General features: G+C 35.6%; 1 protein-coding gene across 3 annotated transcripts in view; it reads right to left on the bottom strand.

Moving 5' to 3' along the window:
* Positions 1 to 2,826: 2,826 nt before the first annotated feature.
* The window catches only part of LOC138388359 (aldehyde dehydrogenase 1A1-like), a 42,784-nt gene continuing 27,136 nt past the window's right edge, over positions 2,827 to 18,474 (bottom strand). For all 3 annotated transcript variants that reach the window (XM_069476396.1, XM_069476397.1, XM_069476398.1), the window contains 5 exons: positions 17,414 to 17,598; positions 12,534 to 12,698; positions 10,202 to 10,359; positions 8,584 to 8,658; positions 2,827 to 3,418 (listed from right to left, as the gene is read on the bottom strand). In XM_069476396.1, the coding sequence (XP_069332497.1) occupies positions 3,346 to 3,418; positions 8,584 to 8,658; positions 10,202 to 10,359; positions 12,534 to 12,698; positions 17,414 to 17,598 (656 nt within the window). In that variant the 3' untranslated portion in view covers positions 2,827 to 3,345. The remainder of the gene's footprint in view (positions 3,419 to 8,583; positions 8,659 to 10,201; positions 10,360 to 12,533; positions 12,699 to 17,413; positions 17,599 to 18,474) is intronic.

Genomic DNA, 18,474 nt, shown 5'->3' with positions numbered 1-18,474 from the left:
TTTTTTAAGGTGAACTCAGATGTTATGGTTTTGTAAATGTCTGCAATCATGGATAGGAATAAAATCGCTTATTTGAGAGCTTTGATTAAAAAAAAAACAAAAAAACTAAATTCTTGTGAAAGTAGTCAGCACATGGCATTAAATAAATGTTCTAAAAGCATCTCTATACCTTTGGCACAGGTATTTCATGAGGTGATAAAGTTGACTTTCTAGTGAATTGGAATTTATCCTATATGTTTATGGATGTGACTATGTTTCTCTGAGATAAACCCACCACCCAGAGTCTAAGGGCCAGTTAAGAGACATGATCTAGATTTGTCTTGAGCCCCCACAGAGAATTTTGTGGCCTTGTGTTCAGACAGATGCCATCTCTACTCTTCCACAGAATGTCAGAGTTATAATTGGGCTGTTCTCCCTCATTTGTGTCTTGACTCAGGATATTATTTTCCAGGACGCCACAATCCTCGTGTGCTGCAATAGAAAGTTTTCACACCCTCCTGGCAGTCACTGAATTTTGGTATCCAGAAAATTTAGCTATCATCTCCAATTCTCTTTCCTATATATCCTTTCACCAACAGAATAGGAAGGCTCAAATACATCTCCAGGGCACCAAAAACAAAAACAAAAACAAAACCTCGATAAATCAGCAAATGAAACTCTAATGGGGAATTTGTGATTTACGTAAAACCATAACCTGGTTATTTAGCATACTCTGAGAAAGCCACCTGAGCATAGGTGTCTAGTTGATGTTACACATGTGCAATTGCACTTCTGAGCGGCCAAGTGAAATTAGATACTCAGAAAGTTACCTGCATCACTAAGGGAAAAGGCCTTTAGAGTTCATCACTCCCTCCCAAATTATGGGAAGAAATGGCTAAAATTCCCTACCTTGAATTGCCTCTATTTTGAGTTGGTTACAAGAATTTAAGAAAACACTCTACAGCCAGAAGTTTGTGTTCTAATACGAAACTAAAAAAGGAGGAAGGAAACAGAAAAAAAAAAAAAAAAAGGAAAAAGCCCAGTAGACATTTAGAGAATGCCTATCTGAAATCTGACATCTCTGCCTGAACAGTGAATTCCAACTGCTGTCACACAGTTCGGTTTTCCTGAAGCTCAAAATACTTCTTGCCATGTGGACATGAACACAGTTAGATATTTATAACTGCAAAACTGAATTCTCCATGATAAAATTTCTGACCTGCATTTCCTGTAGCACATGGGCTAATTAATAAGATACCCTTTAACTTTTCAAGGTTTTAAGAATTATTATCAATATGGTCTTTTTACAAATAATGGAATACAAATAATGTCTAGAGGCTCAGGACGAGCCAATATGAAACAGATATTTTCTGTTTAATTCTGTAATGTCTTATTTATACAATGAAGATTTAATTTTCAAATATTTAAACTTGCTTCTGGCTTTTGTCTTCTTCTGTGCTCAGCCCTCTTTGTTATTCATTTAAAAAATGTTCTGGAGGGATGTCATTATAGTATTAACTTGTCTATTAATTTGCACATGGTTTTAAACACATCTTTTAAAAATGTCTTTTAAAAATGGCACTATCTTGTTTTAGGAAAACACAATCCTCTTCTATATTTGGATATTTTTCCATTTCAATGTCTAAAAACCCTTCTCCCCAAGACTTTGGTTCCTACAGTTTTCAAACAATAATTATGTTCCACATTTTACAAAGGAGTCCAAATTGCAAATCTTATAGGCCAACACAAGTTTGAGAAACTCTCAAAATTGGAGTTGACATTATTATAAGGCTAAGAAGCTAATGAGTTTCATTTATTCTTACACTGTTAAACTTGACTGTGGCAGCTAGTAGCATGTCAAAACAACAGTGTCACTGCGGTACCTGTTAATGTAAAATGATAATTATTTATATAAAATCTGAATCTGCAAAAAACATTTCCCTAAGTGAACTAAAAACATGTGTCATCAGGTGTAGTTTTACACAGAGGGCATTTTTCCAGCTGCTCCCTTTTGATCCCAGATCTCTCCTTAGAACCCTATGTGCTCCTTCATTGCAGGAAGCAGCATCTTGCAACATGGATTTTTCAATGATAATTGGTGTTAAAGGAGGGTAGGGGGAAGGCAAGGTCTCTGCCAAAATAAATTTTGAAAAAAAACTGTATTAAAACAAAACTAAACATGTTGCAGGACTTCTCAGAACCTGGTCCTAGAATATGCTGCCAATGTGCAATTTGAAACTTGAAGAGAGGAAAACATATTGCATAGAATTTCTTCAAATTGTTTTTTAATGGAACATGTCCTGAGAGATTATGTTGTAGAACCTCTTTCCCTCTTAGTCACTGCAAATCTGCTCATCATTAAGGTTCACATCCAGTCAAATTTTCTTCATGAGGCCATTCCCAGTTCTCTCAGTTAGATTTCATCACTACGCATTTGTCACGTAACTGCACTCCTATGGTTTCCAGAACCCTCACTTCTATTTTATGTCCCTTCCTTTATTTGGGGGCAGAGATTATCTTTGTTCTTCATTAAATTAAAGCACCTTGAGATGAAGGACCATTCACTATTCACCGATTTTCTACAACACCTAACTAGTGCCCAGCCCAGAACTTTGTAGGAACTCAATAATGCTTACTGAAAGACTGATGACATCTAACTCAAATATGTGCCATTGGTATCAAGAATTCCTCTGGAAAATGTTTCTTTACCCATTTGAGAATGGGTGGATTAGACTTTTATTTTACATGTATCTTTATGGTCAATTTAATGCTGTTTTTGAGTGACAAGGAGAGTAAACCACCAAAACCAAAAATTCTACTTAAAGAAACTTCAAACTTAGCAAGAGTCATACAAAGTTGTTTTTATTAATCTTCACATTCAGCTTACAGCTAAGTGTTTCAGGCATTACTTCAATTGACAAGCAGACATGGATCTAGGAAACATTTCAAGATACTCCAAGGACTTCATAACTACTGGGAAGAGAGCAACTCACTCTGCAGGTAACATGTATGTTAAGTGCTTCAAGGAATTATTAAGGGAAAGAAGATAAATGACAGCTGGTCCTCTACTATGAAATGATTATCCTGGACAAGTAGCTATAAATGAAAGCGCATGACTATGACAGAGCTTCAGAGATTTGGCACCCAAATCTATCCTTTTTATTTAGGATAGGACTTGGGGTCACATATCAGGAAGCAAATGATTCAGAATAAGCTATCTGTCATGTTTTCTATGGATAGTATTAACACTCATAATTAGCTTATGTTTTAAGCAAATCACGAAAACAACAATTTTGTATTGAAAACCCACTGTTAGTGACTACAGGAGATACTTTTGAAGATTTTCTCTCCACTCTTGTAGTTTTTTTATGAGTTCTTCTGGGAGATTTTCACTGTGACTGTCTTGACTTCTGTATATTCATGGAGACCATATTCTCCCCTAGAGAGAGGGAAAAAAAATACCCATTTATACCATTTAGCAGAGAGTGCAAATGTACTATAGTCCATGATTGGTACAAGTTTGTTCTTGCTTATCTGGCTAGGAACAATGGAAAATATTTTCTCTGTACAGAGCATTTTATATAGTAGCTAGCCAACCAAAACTGCCTGGCCTTACATAAATCTGCTTGTGGGGAATATTTTTTAAAAATCTCTTTCATTTTAAATAATCATGTAGGCTGGGCGTGTCAGCTCACCCTGTAATCCTAGCACTCTGGGAGGCCAAGGCCGGAGGTTAGCTTGTGTTCAGGTGTTCAAGACCAGTCTGAGCAAGAGCGAGACCCTGTCTCTACTAAAAATAGTAAAAGTTAGCTGGGCCCAGTGGCACATGCCGGTAGTCCCTGCTATTCCAGAGGCTGGGGCAGGAGCATTGCTTGAGCCCAGGAGTTTGAGGTTGCAGTGAGTTTTAATGCCACTACATTCTAGCCAAGATGACAGAGCAAGACTCTGCCTAAAAAAAAAAAAATAAAAAAAAAAAAATCATGTACTCCCAGTTGATTTTTGTAGAAATTGTCCATTTTTTTACATTATCCTACTTTATTTTATTTTATTTATTTATTTGTTTATTTTTTTTGAGACAGAGTCTCACTCTGTTGCCTGGGCTAGAGTGCCGTGGCATCAGCCTAGCTCACAGCAACCTCAGACTCCTGGGCTCAAGCAATCCTCCTGCCTCAGCCTCCCGAGTAGCTGGGACTACAGGCATGTGCCACCATGCTTGGCTAATTTTTTCTATATATATATATATATATATATATATATATTTTAGCTGTCCATATAATTTCTTTCTATTTTTTTGTAGAGATGGGGTATAGCTCTTGCTCAGGCTGGTCTCGAACTACTGAGCTCAAACAATTACGCCCGGCCCTACTTGATTTTAAAAAGCTCTATCTACTCAAAAGACAATTCAGCCCATTAAGAATTTTGTCATCTCTAGTCTAGATTCACTTTAAGACAAATATAGTAAAAGAGGAGAGGTAGTAATATATAATCACTCAATAGTAGTACAGCAAAACTGTAAACTAAAGTAGAGCTTGAATTTACCAAGTGCACAGAATTGGCACAGAAATGATGGATTGAAACTTTCATTCTAAGGGGCTTTAATATGGCTTGAAACAGAATGTTTTGTAGCTATAATTTTAGCAATATCTTTTGATTCTCTGCAAAAAAAACCTGACCTTTATTACAGTTTTCTGGTTTTCTTTTTTTTTTTTTTTTGATTGTTTTCTTTTTAAGAAAGAGGATAAGGGTAGATTGGCCTACATTCAGGCTCTTGGGGTTTAGCAGTTGTTGGTTTTTTCCCTTTATATGACCTCCTCTATCCACTATCATTTGCTTATATAACTCAAGTCCAACCGAAATGATCAGGAATTAATACAAGTCAGACCATTTGGATCCTTCTAGGTTGTTATCAGGTTTATGGGGACCTCCTTCCAGTCTTAGAAACTGACTGTGATTTACCCTTTGTTGAAGAGACAACTAAAGGGACTGGGGCTCAGTTATACTCTGTATTGTTCTGACCTGAGGATCAAATGACATGTATATAAAAATATTCTTAAAATGACAACACTCACGCACATGTAAGCTTACAGAAAAATAAGATTTTGATCCATATCTACCCTTCTGTTCTTGTGATACAGACAGACATGTAGAAGACATTATTTTTTTCGTTGGTAACCTAATATTCTTACACTTATTATTTTCTTTGGCAATTAAGCTTCTAAAAATACCTTTTAAAAGCTTCAATGGGCATGTTCTTCAAAGTAATTAAAGGGTTTAGCCTCAGTTGTCTGAAACCCATTAAAAGATAGTATTTTATCTCCCAGAGTTAGATAAATCAACCCATGATTTTAGGCAATAGGCTTTCCATTGTATTTCATGTCACATGGCACACGAAGCTCTCCAGAGAGTAGTAAGTGTGATTATTGTCCTGCTCAGGCTGGGGCAGGCCCTGCTCCTCAGGATTCTTACTCCTCTGCTATATCTATGATGTAACGCAAAGACATCTGTTTATATTTCTCTTTTTCTTACTAAGTCTGTGAGTCACTAGCTCTGTACTTCTATAATAAAACCTCAAATGTACAAATCATCTAGGACGTTATTTAAAGACTGACTCTGATTCAGTATGTCTGGAGTGAGGCCTGACACTGAATTTCTAGTAAACTTCCAGTGACACCCACACTTCTCATCCAGGGCCCACACTGTAAGAAGAAGGTACTAGTAACAAGTCACACTTGTTTTTTCCCTCTGTACCCAGGACTGAGATTGGCACTAATGAAGCAGGCACAGAGGAAATATTTGCTGAACTGTTTAGGCAAAAATCTAGCAAAAAATATTCACTTGAGTTCCTGCTCTAAGGTGGGTAGTTTACAACATGTCCTTGTTCCTTTCCTATGGGAGGGGAGGAAAGAAATATCTTGTGAGGCGCTGAGGCCAAGTAAGTTTAAACTGGCACGCTAGCAATGTCTCAAGGGACCTATGTTAACCTAAGTGAGAATGAGTGCAATTACATAAAGGGGGAATTTACCCTGTAACCCATTCAGTGCCAACCCACTATCAGAGATGCAAAATCAAGGATTGTGCATTCTGTGTCACCATCAAACTCAATGGGGTCTGTGGACCACCATTTTTGGCTCTTTGAGGACTCTGTTCCCAATTGATAAATTCTGCCTTTCTACCTTGGAGGACAAATTGTAATTTAACTCTTGGAGGTCATTTGAGATTATCACTTGAGTAATTCTCTTGAAATATCTTGCAGCGAATGACTCATTTATTAAGTTCATCAAATTTGGACTTGAACAGTAGCATTCTCAGCTGGAATTTTTGAAGCAAAAAAATAAATACAGCATAACTTTTTCTTTTGTATTTTAAAGAAGAAAATTATATACACCTATGTTCCTGACACTTAGGAAATTATTGATGGTTGATTCCTGTTTTCAGCCCTTCTCTTATTTGATTCCCTCACGTCTCAACCTTAAAGTCTGTATTCAACAGAATTTATGAGTTTGGTCTACTTAAGTTGTTTCATCCCTTTTGATTATTTTATCTTCACTGTTCCCAGGAAAATATGTTAGATAGCTGGGCCAGCAATGAACTAACCCACCTTCAGAGTAATCTAACCTTTCTTCCAGCTTCTTGTACAAAGTAATTAGTCCTGCCAAGGAATTCTCCAGTAATAGATACTATAAAGATAGGAAACTAGGGGAGGAAGAAACCATTTGCTGAGTTTCCAGTTTGTGACAGTTACAAGGGTAGCGATTGAACCTTTGTTATGTTATAACCATCTTAAGAGGAAGGTTAGCATCTCTATTTGAAATATGAGGAATGGCAGCTCAGAAGTTAGACAATTTGAAGCGGGCAGCATGGCTAGCAAGTGGTGGAGTCAGGATTTAAATGCAGGTTGGTCAGACGCAAATGATGTCTTCTCAGATATGCCTTGTACTTTCTATGGGTTGATCTCTTGCTGCTATCTCTTCAAAACATTCTAAACATATCCATGGCTCTTCACTACTCTACAAGTAAAATCTCAGACAATTTTCTTGGCTTCAGGACTTCTCAATCTGTATCATATTTAACTCTGAATCATACTTCTCACTCCCCAAAATCCACATCAACCAACCAAATTCACTAGCCCTTCAGCACACCACACATAATGTTCCATTCAAGAATGCCCCAGATGAAGTCCCATCTCTTCTGTGAGGTCTTCTCTAGCAACTACCATTAAATTTTTTCTGACTGAATTTCCACTGGAGTTAGAACCATCAAACCATGGAAAGAAGCTTAAAAGACCTTCTATTTCCTCTGCCCACTCCTATCTTCACCCACAATCCTTGACCCTGTGTGACAGATGAAAATAGTGACAGAGAGATGCCATCCTAAATGCTGAAGTCTGGTGCTGTCCAGATTTCCTATCCTTCAATATTTTTCTCTGTACTTTAACTGCTTCTCTGCCCCTGTGATGTATGGAGTCTTGATCTAGTGTATGCAGGTTATTTTTCATATATTTTTACATATTCCTCCTACCACCACAGTTATGTAGAGGATGGAACATAGTGTCATGTCCCTAGGACATTATCCATAGCAAGTACTAATTAATGAATGTCGAGAAAGTTGACAGATCATTCTGTCATTCCTCCATTTCACTGGCTCCCCCAAAATATTGTTTAATTGTAATTTTGCTGATTTATTAAGACAAATGACAAAGTGCATGGCTACTTCACGCATTCATGACCCTTAGAAACTGAGAAACTTATTTTTACTTGCTATTTACCAAATGGTCAGCCTTACTATGTTTGATTCCACAAGGATTGCATATGATTTATCTTTTTTTAAAGGATTTTAAATATATTGATAAATGTAAGAGAATTTAAAGAAATAAAATGGTTAAAATTGCTTGAATAAATGTAACCAAAAATCTTGCTACTATTTTCTGTGTTTACATATGTTTATGAACATTTTTACAAAAAGTCTATATTTCCCAGTTTCAAAAGCAACTGAAGGCTCATAAATACATTTACATATAAATATTCTCAATCTATTCATTACTATAAAACATATTTTCCTTATTCAAATTTCCCTTCAGGTTTATATTTTAGTTTCAAAAATAACTTATTCATGTAATTTAAAATTTTAGAGTCTACATCAATAATATTTCAACAAATGAGAATCATTCCTCTCACACCGATGTTTTCTGAGATAAGGCACCTAATTGACTTATTTAGGGGCATATTCAAATAACTGGAGTGTCCTTATATTTGCACACTTATCACAATCACCACTTTATGCTTTTCACCTCCTTTCTGGAGATGTTTCACACATGGATTTCATTCATACATGCAGCAAACAATCTAAAAGTAATAAATATTTCAATAACCAGTGTAAAGTGGTTAATACAGATCTCATGAATAGTAGGAGCTTAATAAATTATATTTCCCTTCTGCCAGCACCTTTCTGCACTTACGGGGGTACAGCCAACATTTAATAAGCTATTGGGTGGTATAAATTCTCCAGGAAAGAAGAGAAGCAGGTTTTATTTAAGGTGGTGACTGTGAGTTAATTTCCTAGGAGTAAAAACCATTTTTATGAATAGCAATACAAAGTTATTCTTACATTTCTCGTCCATGTCCAGACATCTTGAAGCCACCAAAGGGGGACTGGACAGACGACGCGAGATAGCAGTTCACCCTGAACAGAAGTACATTATAGACAATACTTAACATATGAAATAACACATATTTGGCAATTTTAGAAATTTAGAAAGCTCAAGAACTCCATTAATTTCATTATGAAATACTCATTGCAACAAAAAACCAGCATTATAAATTAGAATGTGGAAGTATATGGATATATGTCACCTAGAAACAAAGAAAATGATACACATATGTATGTATGTACATGTGTATAGCTTTTTGGCAGGATATCATGTCCCTGAGAAGCCATAGTTAGAATTATAAAAGTTAGAATTCTAGAATAGCTAATATGCAATAGGAGAAAGGATATGGCTTACAAAAGACAGGAATTTGTTCGATGGGTGTTCCTTTATTCCTTACTGCCTATATTCAATAAGCTTTGCAGTTCTTTTGAGGTTTGTGTACTTAATAGCTCAGATTCAATTTTCTTTTACAACTGCAATATGTATCATATTAATCAGTTCATTTTTTTCCCCATTAATTGGTTCCATAAATTACTTAAACAGAGGCCTTGGTAGAGGTTGGACTTAATTATCAATCTGTTTATTCCCTGTTATGTGTCATAACATATATAAAGATGTTTATAAAAACAAATTAAATTACAAAAGTATTAATAGTTGGAATTCAAGAAATAATTACAATAAAAGTATAAGATAGGGCAAATAAGAATGTAGTTATGCAGACCATGAATAATTTGTTTAGCAGTAAATTTCCTGGTGGCCAAAGTTAAGAGCAAAATCTTATTACCTGCATGATTCTTGTTACACACAAAAGGAAAAATTATTTTCTAAAGGAGAAAACAATGTTCTTTTTTAATAATTTTACCCCCCTTTATGCTATTATAATAGGTGGACAAACAGTGTGACTTTCAGAAAAATTGTATTATATTTTGAAGATTTTAATCATTATTCTGATCCTGAAATAACATTCAAATGTTTTCTCAGTTACAACACTTACTATCTTAATTCTCAGCATTTTACATTCTCACTGGACCACAGAGTTACTATCTATATCTCCCATCCTGGAGTAATAGTTCTTTTAATAAATTTACACTTTTAAAAGGCAGCTTGTCTTAGCTTTGTTTAATACTCATTTACATTGTAAAATCACACACCTACTTTGAAAATGTGGGTAAAATCCCAGCAACTCTGAAATTCAATCATTGTTCTGAAAACACCAAGCAGCTATTAGGATGGGACAGTGCCACAATATTATTATGCTCTAGGATATATAGCAATAAAAATATAGTCTCCTCTGTCTTAATTGTACAGATATTCCTGACTGGGAATTCCTAAGACACCCAGTGAAATGTTAGAGCAAGCTTCTTTATCAATTAGACATGTAACATTCTGTTTTTCCAAAATGAAAAAGCTGAAACTTATCTTTTGTTTGTTGGTTTTATTTTGATTTTTAAGGCAGTAACTGCTCTTCTAGCAAGCCATGTATTTCCAAATGAAAAATCCAAGTCTAAAAGGGTTTAAGGTTACCTGTTAACGTGCTTAACAATGAAAACACTGCATTGCTTAGGGTTGACTTACCACACTGTCCCAGCCTGCAGAGCAGAGGACACGGTTATGGCTTTATCAAGGTCTTTGGTAAAGATTCCTGCTGCTAAGCCATAGTGAGTATTATTTGCTCTCTTGATCACGTCGTCCACAGATTTAAACTTCATGATTTGCTGCACTGGTCCAAATATCTTTACCACAAGAAATGGATTAAATAAATCAAAATGATAGGTTAAAACTAAATATTTCACATGATACTGCAATTTTTTAAATAAACTATCCTAAATGGATTAAGATTTTGCTTCTATTTTCAAACCTATGTATAAGAATCCAGACAAGTAGCTGAAGAAATGGTAGGTGAGACTAGATAATGGTCATGTGTTAAGTTCTCTTTGGAACAAGATAGGGCACAAATAATTAAGGCAATATTCATTTTCTAGACATTGGAATGAAGCTTCCAAGAACTTATAATTGTGCATCAAATCATTAACTTCAGATTTTCTTTTTCATTTAGGGACATTTAAAAATCTCTCCCTAGTTTTCCTCATCTTCCAAGTTACTACATATAAAGAGTGAGCTCCAGAAAGAAATGCTTGCTCTTCTGGAGAAATGAATAAGCAATGATTGATAATAATAATTGTCTTTTAAATACCAGTATACCATTGGTTGAAATATTAACTATTTTACTGTACTTAGATATTTTCATAATTACTCAAGGTAGATAAAACATGAATTTTTATTCAGATTCTATTTTGTAGACAAATCTTATGTACCTTACATATACTAAACAGAATGGTCCATTACTGCAAGAGCTTAAATCCTGAAACACCCTGTACCAATCAAAGCTTGAGTTCATTGACAATGGCTGTAGTTGCAGAAAATAACTAAAAATCACAATTTGCTTATTTTAACCTAAAATACTCTCACTTTTGCTAGACTCTCTAGGTAGTGCTGTCCAAACTCAAGTTATTCTGTATTTAAGCCCCAGACAGGAGAAAGACAATTGGATTTTTTCTTAAAAATTATGCATTTACGTTATATTTCAATAAGACATTTGTTAAAATTAAATAAAAGAGGGGGTTCCTCTGAGTGTTACCAGAATTTTCTGGGAAACATGAATGAGAGGAGGCAAAAATCAGAAATGACAAATGGTTTTCTGGTTTTCGTCCACTGCTTTAAGTGTCAGAGGGTTAAGGAGTAGGAGTCAATAGAGGCTGAATGCACATCCTAAGGTCATAAATCTAATCCCGAGATTGTAACCCAGGAACCAGACATACAGCTGCTGCTGCACTAAATGTGTTCACATTTTACATAATCTTAATTGAACTTAGCACATGGCTCCAGGCTTCCACTTTGAAGTAGCAAGCTAGCTGTTCTACTGTGAATAATGTGTGAACATAATGAATGTTTCTTTGACTGAAGATCCTTTCCCTAATCCTTTCTATCTGGTATCAATCAAGATATACAAGAACAACAGTACTAATCTTTCTAACTAATGTAGTATATCTTAGTTAAATATTTGGTGAGCATATATTTACATGGATATATGTATATATATATAATTTACATATTATATATACACATTATATATACACATAAACTTACTAAATATTTAAATACAATATACAAAATTAGGGGACTAACAGCTGAAAAACACAGGTCCAAGAGCACATGGATGGTGGGGAGTGATACCGGGATGAATGCTGTTTTCAAATACATAGAAGGCTGTTATGTAGAAAAAGTTCACAGGGCAAATATGGAACCAGCAGGTAAAACATAAGTACTTATTTTTGTGTGTGTGTTAAGAACATTTAAAATCTACTCTCTTAGCAATTGTCAAGTATGTAACACGTTATTAATTATAGTCACCATCCTTACAATAGATCTCTTGCATTTATTCCTTCTAACTGAAGTTTTGTACACTTGACCAACATCTACCACCCTCACACCCCACTCCTCAAACCCCTGGTGACCACCATTCCACTCTCTTTTTCCATAAATTTCACCTTTTTAGGTTCCACGTATAAGTGAGATCATGCTGTGTTTGTCTTTCTGTGCCTGGCACATGTCACTTAGCACAGTGTCCTCCAGGTTCATTTATGTTGTCACAAATGACAGGATTTTTTTCCCCATTACTTTAAAACTGTGAAGGAAGCACCTAGAAATTGCTCAGCATCCTGATCTGTTTGGCTGAAAATTTTTGGCTGGCCCAATAGATTCCTTACTACTTTCAGTCTTGATCACAAATAAACCTTTATGAGAAATAAAGAGTAATGTTTATTTTGAAAGATGTTCAAAGAGGTGAGAATCTATACACACATGGAGACAAAGCAAGGCAACAACAGGACAGAATGAAACCATTTACCTCCTCTTTGGCGATGCGCATGTCATCTCTAACATTAGAGAAAACTGTGGGCTGGACAAAGTAGCCTTTGTTCCCCCAGGGGCCTCCGCCACATTCCAGTTTGGCCCCTTCTTTCTTCCCACTCTCAATGAGACCAAGTATTTTATCATGTTGTTCTTTGTCAATCTGTTGAAAATATCACATGAAAAGGCAAAAAAAAAATCACATGAAAAGGCAAAAAAAAAAAAAAGACACTGTAAAGACAACACATTGCTGGGCCTGTTAATGAGGGTTTCAAAATGCTAAGATATTGTTATTAAATCAAACATTGAATCAAAACAGCTAACAGAGGCTCAGATTCATTCTTTGGGTAGATTTTCTTCTCATGACTTTTTAGAGAAGAACCCTTAAAGATGGATAATTGTATTTAGAATTTATTTAACAGTTACATGATAAAAACATGTCAGTACTGCAAACCTTTCACACAGTTGTCATTTATTCACTGTAGAAGAAATGCCTGTTAACAATCTAATACACTAACATAGAAACTGTAGCTCCAATTGAAATATTGATATAAGAAGTGAATGGAGACAAAGAGAACTTTGATACTGGGTTTAGGTAGATATGACAGTTGGAAAGCACATGCTTTTAGATTTGTCTCAGAAGACTGCTGTGCCTATGTTTGGATCTCCCCATTCCTGAACCATCCCCTCTGGGCCAGTCCAGGGCCTTGGATATCACATTCTGACAGTAGTTCAGGCATCCCCCCAGTTCAGGTCACATTGGGACAGTCAGTAGGTTCGATTCCAATTTCTGGCCTCTCCTGATTGTGACCATCGTGCTCCATTAAATGAGCCACATCTAAGTATATGACAAGTATTACAAAACTTAAATGGTCTTTTAAATATATTTTTATAAGAAAAAAAATGAGTTCAGAGTTCTGGTTATGAACACCAGAAACACATTCCTCTTCCCCATGCACTGGCATTGGTTACATACTGTTTCAGTTCCTGCTTTGGGAGGTTGAATGATTGGGTAACTCTCGGTCTCCAAATCATTGGTAAAACTGCCTGTTTCAGATGTGGAGGGGATTAAGGATTAAAGGCAAAACAGGAGATCCAAGAGTTAAGGTGGGGGGTAGAGTTTCTTTCCAGTTTAACTTGTCTCTTCTCATTACTTAAAAAGTCTTCTTTATCCTCTTCTTTGACTCTGCAAATCTTCCAGGCCCCAGCTCTCATATTTAACTATTCATAGATTGAGTGCTATTTGAAACCAGAAACTGTCTTCTAAAATTTGGCACAATATTTGATACAATGTTGTTCAATGCTCTTTAGTGAACCATACTTAACAGAATATTTCAAAAAGAAAACCTTTCTTCATTTCTCACAGATGAAAGAAGTTGTAGTGTGGGTTTAAGAAGAGATATTTAAATTGAATATAACCAGACTAAGGGGGTAGTGTTAGAGAGACCCTGCTTGGCTAAGATATTCTAGTGTTTCAGTAAACACTCAAGGATCCATGTCCTATTCCAAGATATTAATCTGACTATGCCCTCCATGTGATTTTTGGTTTTTCTTTCAAGATATGTTTCCCTGTCTATGAGCAGAATGGATACCCGGTGACGATCCAATCCCTGCACACGTACTAGAGACAGAGGCTGAAAGGATTTGTTTATTGGAAAACTTAGCTGGTCACTAAGTCCTAAAACTACAGGACCTCATATCTCAGTGCCTTGCTACTGATGGGGTCCTATAGCCAGCAGCTCTGCATCACTTGGTAGCAAAATGTGCTTCTCGGACCCTACCCTAGACCTGCTGAATCCTTGGGCAATTCAGATGCACAGGAAAGATTGAGGAACACTGTGCTGGAGCTTGGGGTAAGTGACAGAAAATTTCAGCTATACTAAGGGACACAGCAGTTTGGTTTGGGTAACTTTCATTCAGCGTAAATATAAACCTTCTTCAGAAGGTGTCAGATTGACCAAATGTGAACTTAGTCTTCTTTCTGGACCTTAGGCACTGCTCCATGCTAGGAGTAGCCGGGGCTCTCTACTGTGTAAGGAAATGATTGGTATCCATGATATTGTTCTAACAGTCTCAGAGTACACATTTTCATGTGTTTGAATGTGCAAATTCTTTGATTCCTTAGGCTTGATGGGTTGAAGAAAAAGACAAATTGAGAAAAGACACTGACACATAACTGAAATTATTTAGAAACCACAGATCAACAAGAGCAATGAGAGTGAAGAAGTCATTGATCTGTATGATAATTATCACCATACTTCTGTATGATAATTATCACCATACTATCAAAATAGAAACATGTAATTTTTACTTAAGAGAGACTTTAGCATATAAACTCAACGCTCAGATAGAAGAATTATATGGATTATCTCATTTCCCTGCAGAATGATCCCACAAGCTTGGTCCTGCTATCCCTATTTTACAGATGAGAAAAGAGAGTCTCAGGAAAGTTAGATTTTAAGTTCAGCCTGTAACTCAAACACCCACCTTTCCACACTCTAACAAGATGCTACTCTGCTGACAATGTTAACACAGTTTACGTGGATATCATCCCTTCTTTTTCAAATTAAAATACTGATTTTTCCAAGTTTTTAAGGAAATGTCATTTTTGTCTATGAAGTCAAATAGGAAAATCACTTTACAAATGATGAAAAAAAATATATATGAACATACATATAATAAAAATATATAAAATATACATATATGTATATATATTGTATGTTCTAACTCCCAAATATTTTCTTTGTAATCTTCAAAATTAAAAAAAAACCTGTAACTTTTTTTTCCCAAATCAAACCTCTATGGTGATTATTTTCTCTGTGACTGCTTTGTTTTTACTTTTAATGAGAAAGATTCTATAGCTATATTTTAAAAAAGCCTCACTTCACTCAGCCACCAGTGGATGAAGCAACAGACTGAAGCTCAATGAATGAGTGTACCTTTTCCATAAGCTCTTGCTCATAACAACAGATGGATACTTTTAAGTGTAAAGAAGCTTGGGGGCTTTTCCGTCTTGTTTCTCAAAGTTCCAACATACCTACTTATCCTACTTAGTGCAACCTGTGATAAAAATCTATTCATTTATAGTGATTAAAGTCTTACATTAATCAGAACACTGGATTATTTACTTTAGAATCCTATGAAGAAGAATTTTTAACAGTCTATTTTAACTCCTTTCTCTTAAATGAGGTATTCCAGCCCAATTTTTGAGACTCTGGTTGAATTGTGCAGAACCCTAATGGAGGAAAGTCTTGCCTGACCAATGTTCAGTATTAAATATCTTAGATATTCTCTTCTCTCTTCTTTTCAGATTTATCCATCCATCATCTATCAGCAATCTGTCAAATGGCAAAGGGCTTTACTTTTAGACAGGTAGATACATAGATTTTAGAGAGAGAAATAATCTCAAGAGAAAACTTAGAATCCTATTCTTTTATGGAATGGGTGACCAAGTCATATTGAGTTAAATGTATTTCTTGGCATCCATTTTAAAAGTTATCAAATATGATAAAAATTGGCAACTACTTTTATGTACTCATTAAACTCAAAAACAAATGCAAAAAATAATGGGATCAATATAAAACAAATTACTTCCTTTCCTGATAAAGGTATTCCAGGGCTTTAAGGTTTTAATATTTGTCATTGCCTAAGTCCTAAGATTCTTCTATTTGGATGTCTTGGGATGGTAAGAAAAGTCCAAGATATTCTTCTAACTTACTTAGAATGTCCACTCCATGAGGTCAGGGATCATGTCCTCCTTGTTCCTTTTGACATTGCCAGGTACCTATCTCAGGGCTTGGCTGACAGCATTGTTCACTAAATTTTAGTTCATTGAATTTATTTTGGGCTTAGAATAAGTCAAGAATAGTGATTGGTTTCAAATCAACAGCATGGAACAGTGTATACATTTAGCATGAAAGAAAAAATCCTCTAAAGCTTCATGTCTACACTTTAGAGCACGATTTCTCAGCAGCAGTCCTATTGTCATTTTGGCCAGACAATTTTGTTTGGGGGCTCTCTTGTACATTGTAAGATGTTTAGCAGCATTTCTGGCCTCTACTTACTAGATGTCAGTAGAACTACCCCTCCTCACTGAAGTTGTGATAACTTGAAATGTCTCCAGACATTGACAATTATCCCCTGGGGGAGGCAAGCAAAATTGCCCCTAGTTGAGAATCACTGCTTTAGAGAAAGACCTTAAAGGGCAGGAGGAAATTCAGAACCAAAGGTGTAAGAGCTCGAATAACAGACAATGAACAGAGAACTGTACAAGGAAGAGGGAAAGGTGACCTTTGCTAAGAGAGACACTTTTATTGATAATGGTTCAGAGAAAACTAGGAGCCCTGGGGGAATAATTGAGCTTTAACAACTAAAATGAGAAGTTTGCCACAAACCCGGAAACTCAGGACCTTTTAGGACATTCATGCTACCATTAGAGGGTCAGAGTTACTGAACTTGGCAGAGGATTTAGGGGTGTGCATCTCTATGGGATGGCAGCTGAGATGGAGGATTGATTCAGAGGAAGAAATGATAGGAAAGTAGAAGAACTTTGAAGTGGACAGAGAATGGTAGACAGGAATCAAGAAGTGTACAGATTGAGGAAAGCAAGAGCTTTAGAGCGTTTGTTAATTTCCCTCATGTCTTTAATTTCCAGCATGGTTCTTGTACTGTTCCAGGCAGGAAACCTGGCAACAAAAAACAAGAATGATTTCTTTATCCCTGGGAATTGATTTTTTTTTTTTTTTAAATCACCAACTGGCACAGTATTTTTACCTAGAAAGACACGTAGATGGAAAATAACCTTAATGAAATCTACACCTGAAGAGAATACTTTATTCTTGTTCCCTGAAAATGCTATTGCTTCTATTGTATACTCACCTGAGGGCCTTGATTTACCCCTGCAGTCAGAGGATTTCCAAGAACATACTTCTTAGCCCGCTCTACACTCCTCCGAACAAACTCATCGTAAATTGATTCTTCCACAAAAAGCCGGGATGCGGCTACACAACATTGGCCCTGGTGGAAGAATACCCCTTGGTGTGCAAATTCAACAGCACTGTCCACTGCAAGGAAGACATTCACATTAAAGAAGAGATATTTTCTAAAGATTATATATATATTGTGTGTGTTTATGTATATATTTCTTAGAGGCAATATGGTGATAACAAAAAGATATGAGTTGTATAGTTAAACATGGGCTCAATCCAATCTACCTCTTAACAGCTTGGTGACAAATTAATCTTTCTGATCCTTTATTTACTGTGGAAATAATAGCAAAAAATAGCAGAATCTGAAAAAAATAGTGGCCATTATTATAACCTTAATATAGATATCAAGAATGTGGATTTTATCATAGATTAAATCTCATTTCAAATGATTTTTATAAATATCTCCATTTTTAATTAGATGACTATGAATATTTTTTTCAGGCCTCATGTTTTAACTAGATAACAAAGAAATATGAAATGTCTATTGCATTACATAATCTCAAAAGATCTTAAATACTGTGCTCAAAAGGAAAAGTGATCTTTGTGGGGGGGGAAAAAACAAAATAAACCAAAACAACCAAAAAAAAAAAAACAGCAAAAAAACCACTAATACTGAGAATCACTCACCTACCTTATGACCTCATTCTAGCAAAGACATTTTCAAAATCTATATAAAGTGTATCATATTATTTCATATATTATGCCTATAAATTCTTATTTATTTTAGATAGTAGAATGTACCTTAAAAGGAAGACATAGGTTGCTTCATTACTAGATCCTAAAGAAGAATAAAGTTTTCTTTGCATTTTAATTTTCTACATGCTGAAGATTCAACTCAACATTATAGCAACTGGGTGTTGTTTCTATTCATTTTGTAAAGTAATCACACCTGCTTAAGGTATAGTGGGAGTGGTTTACAGAAAACCTTAGAAAAATTGGGAATCTTGTCAT

Source organism: Eulemur rufifrons, chromosome 7 (genome assembly GCF_041146395.1).
Source record: "Eulemur rufifrons isolate Redbay chromosome 7, OSU_ERuf_1, whole genome shotgun sequence".
In the NCBI taxonomy this organism is placed as follows: Eukaryota; Metazoa; Chordata; class Mammalia; order Primates; family Lemuridae; genus Eulemur; species Eulemur rufifrons.
This window is presented reverse-complemented; position numbering and strand designations above follow the sequence as displayed.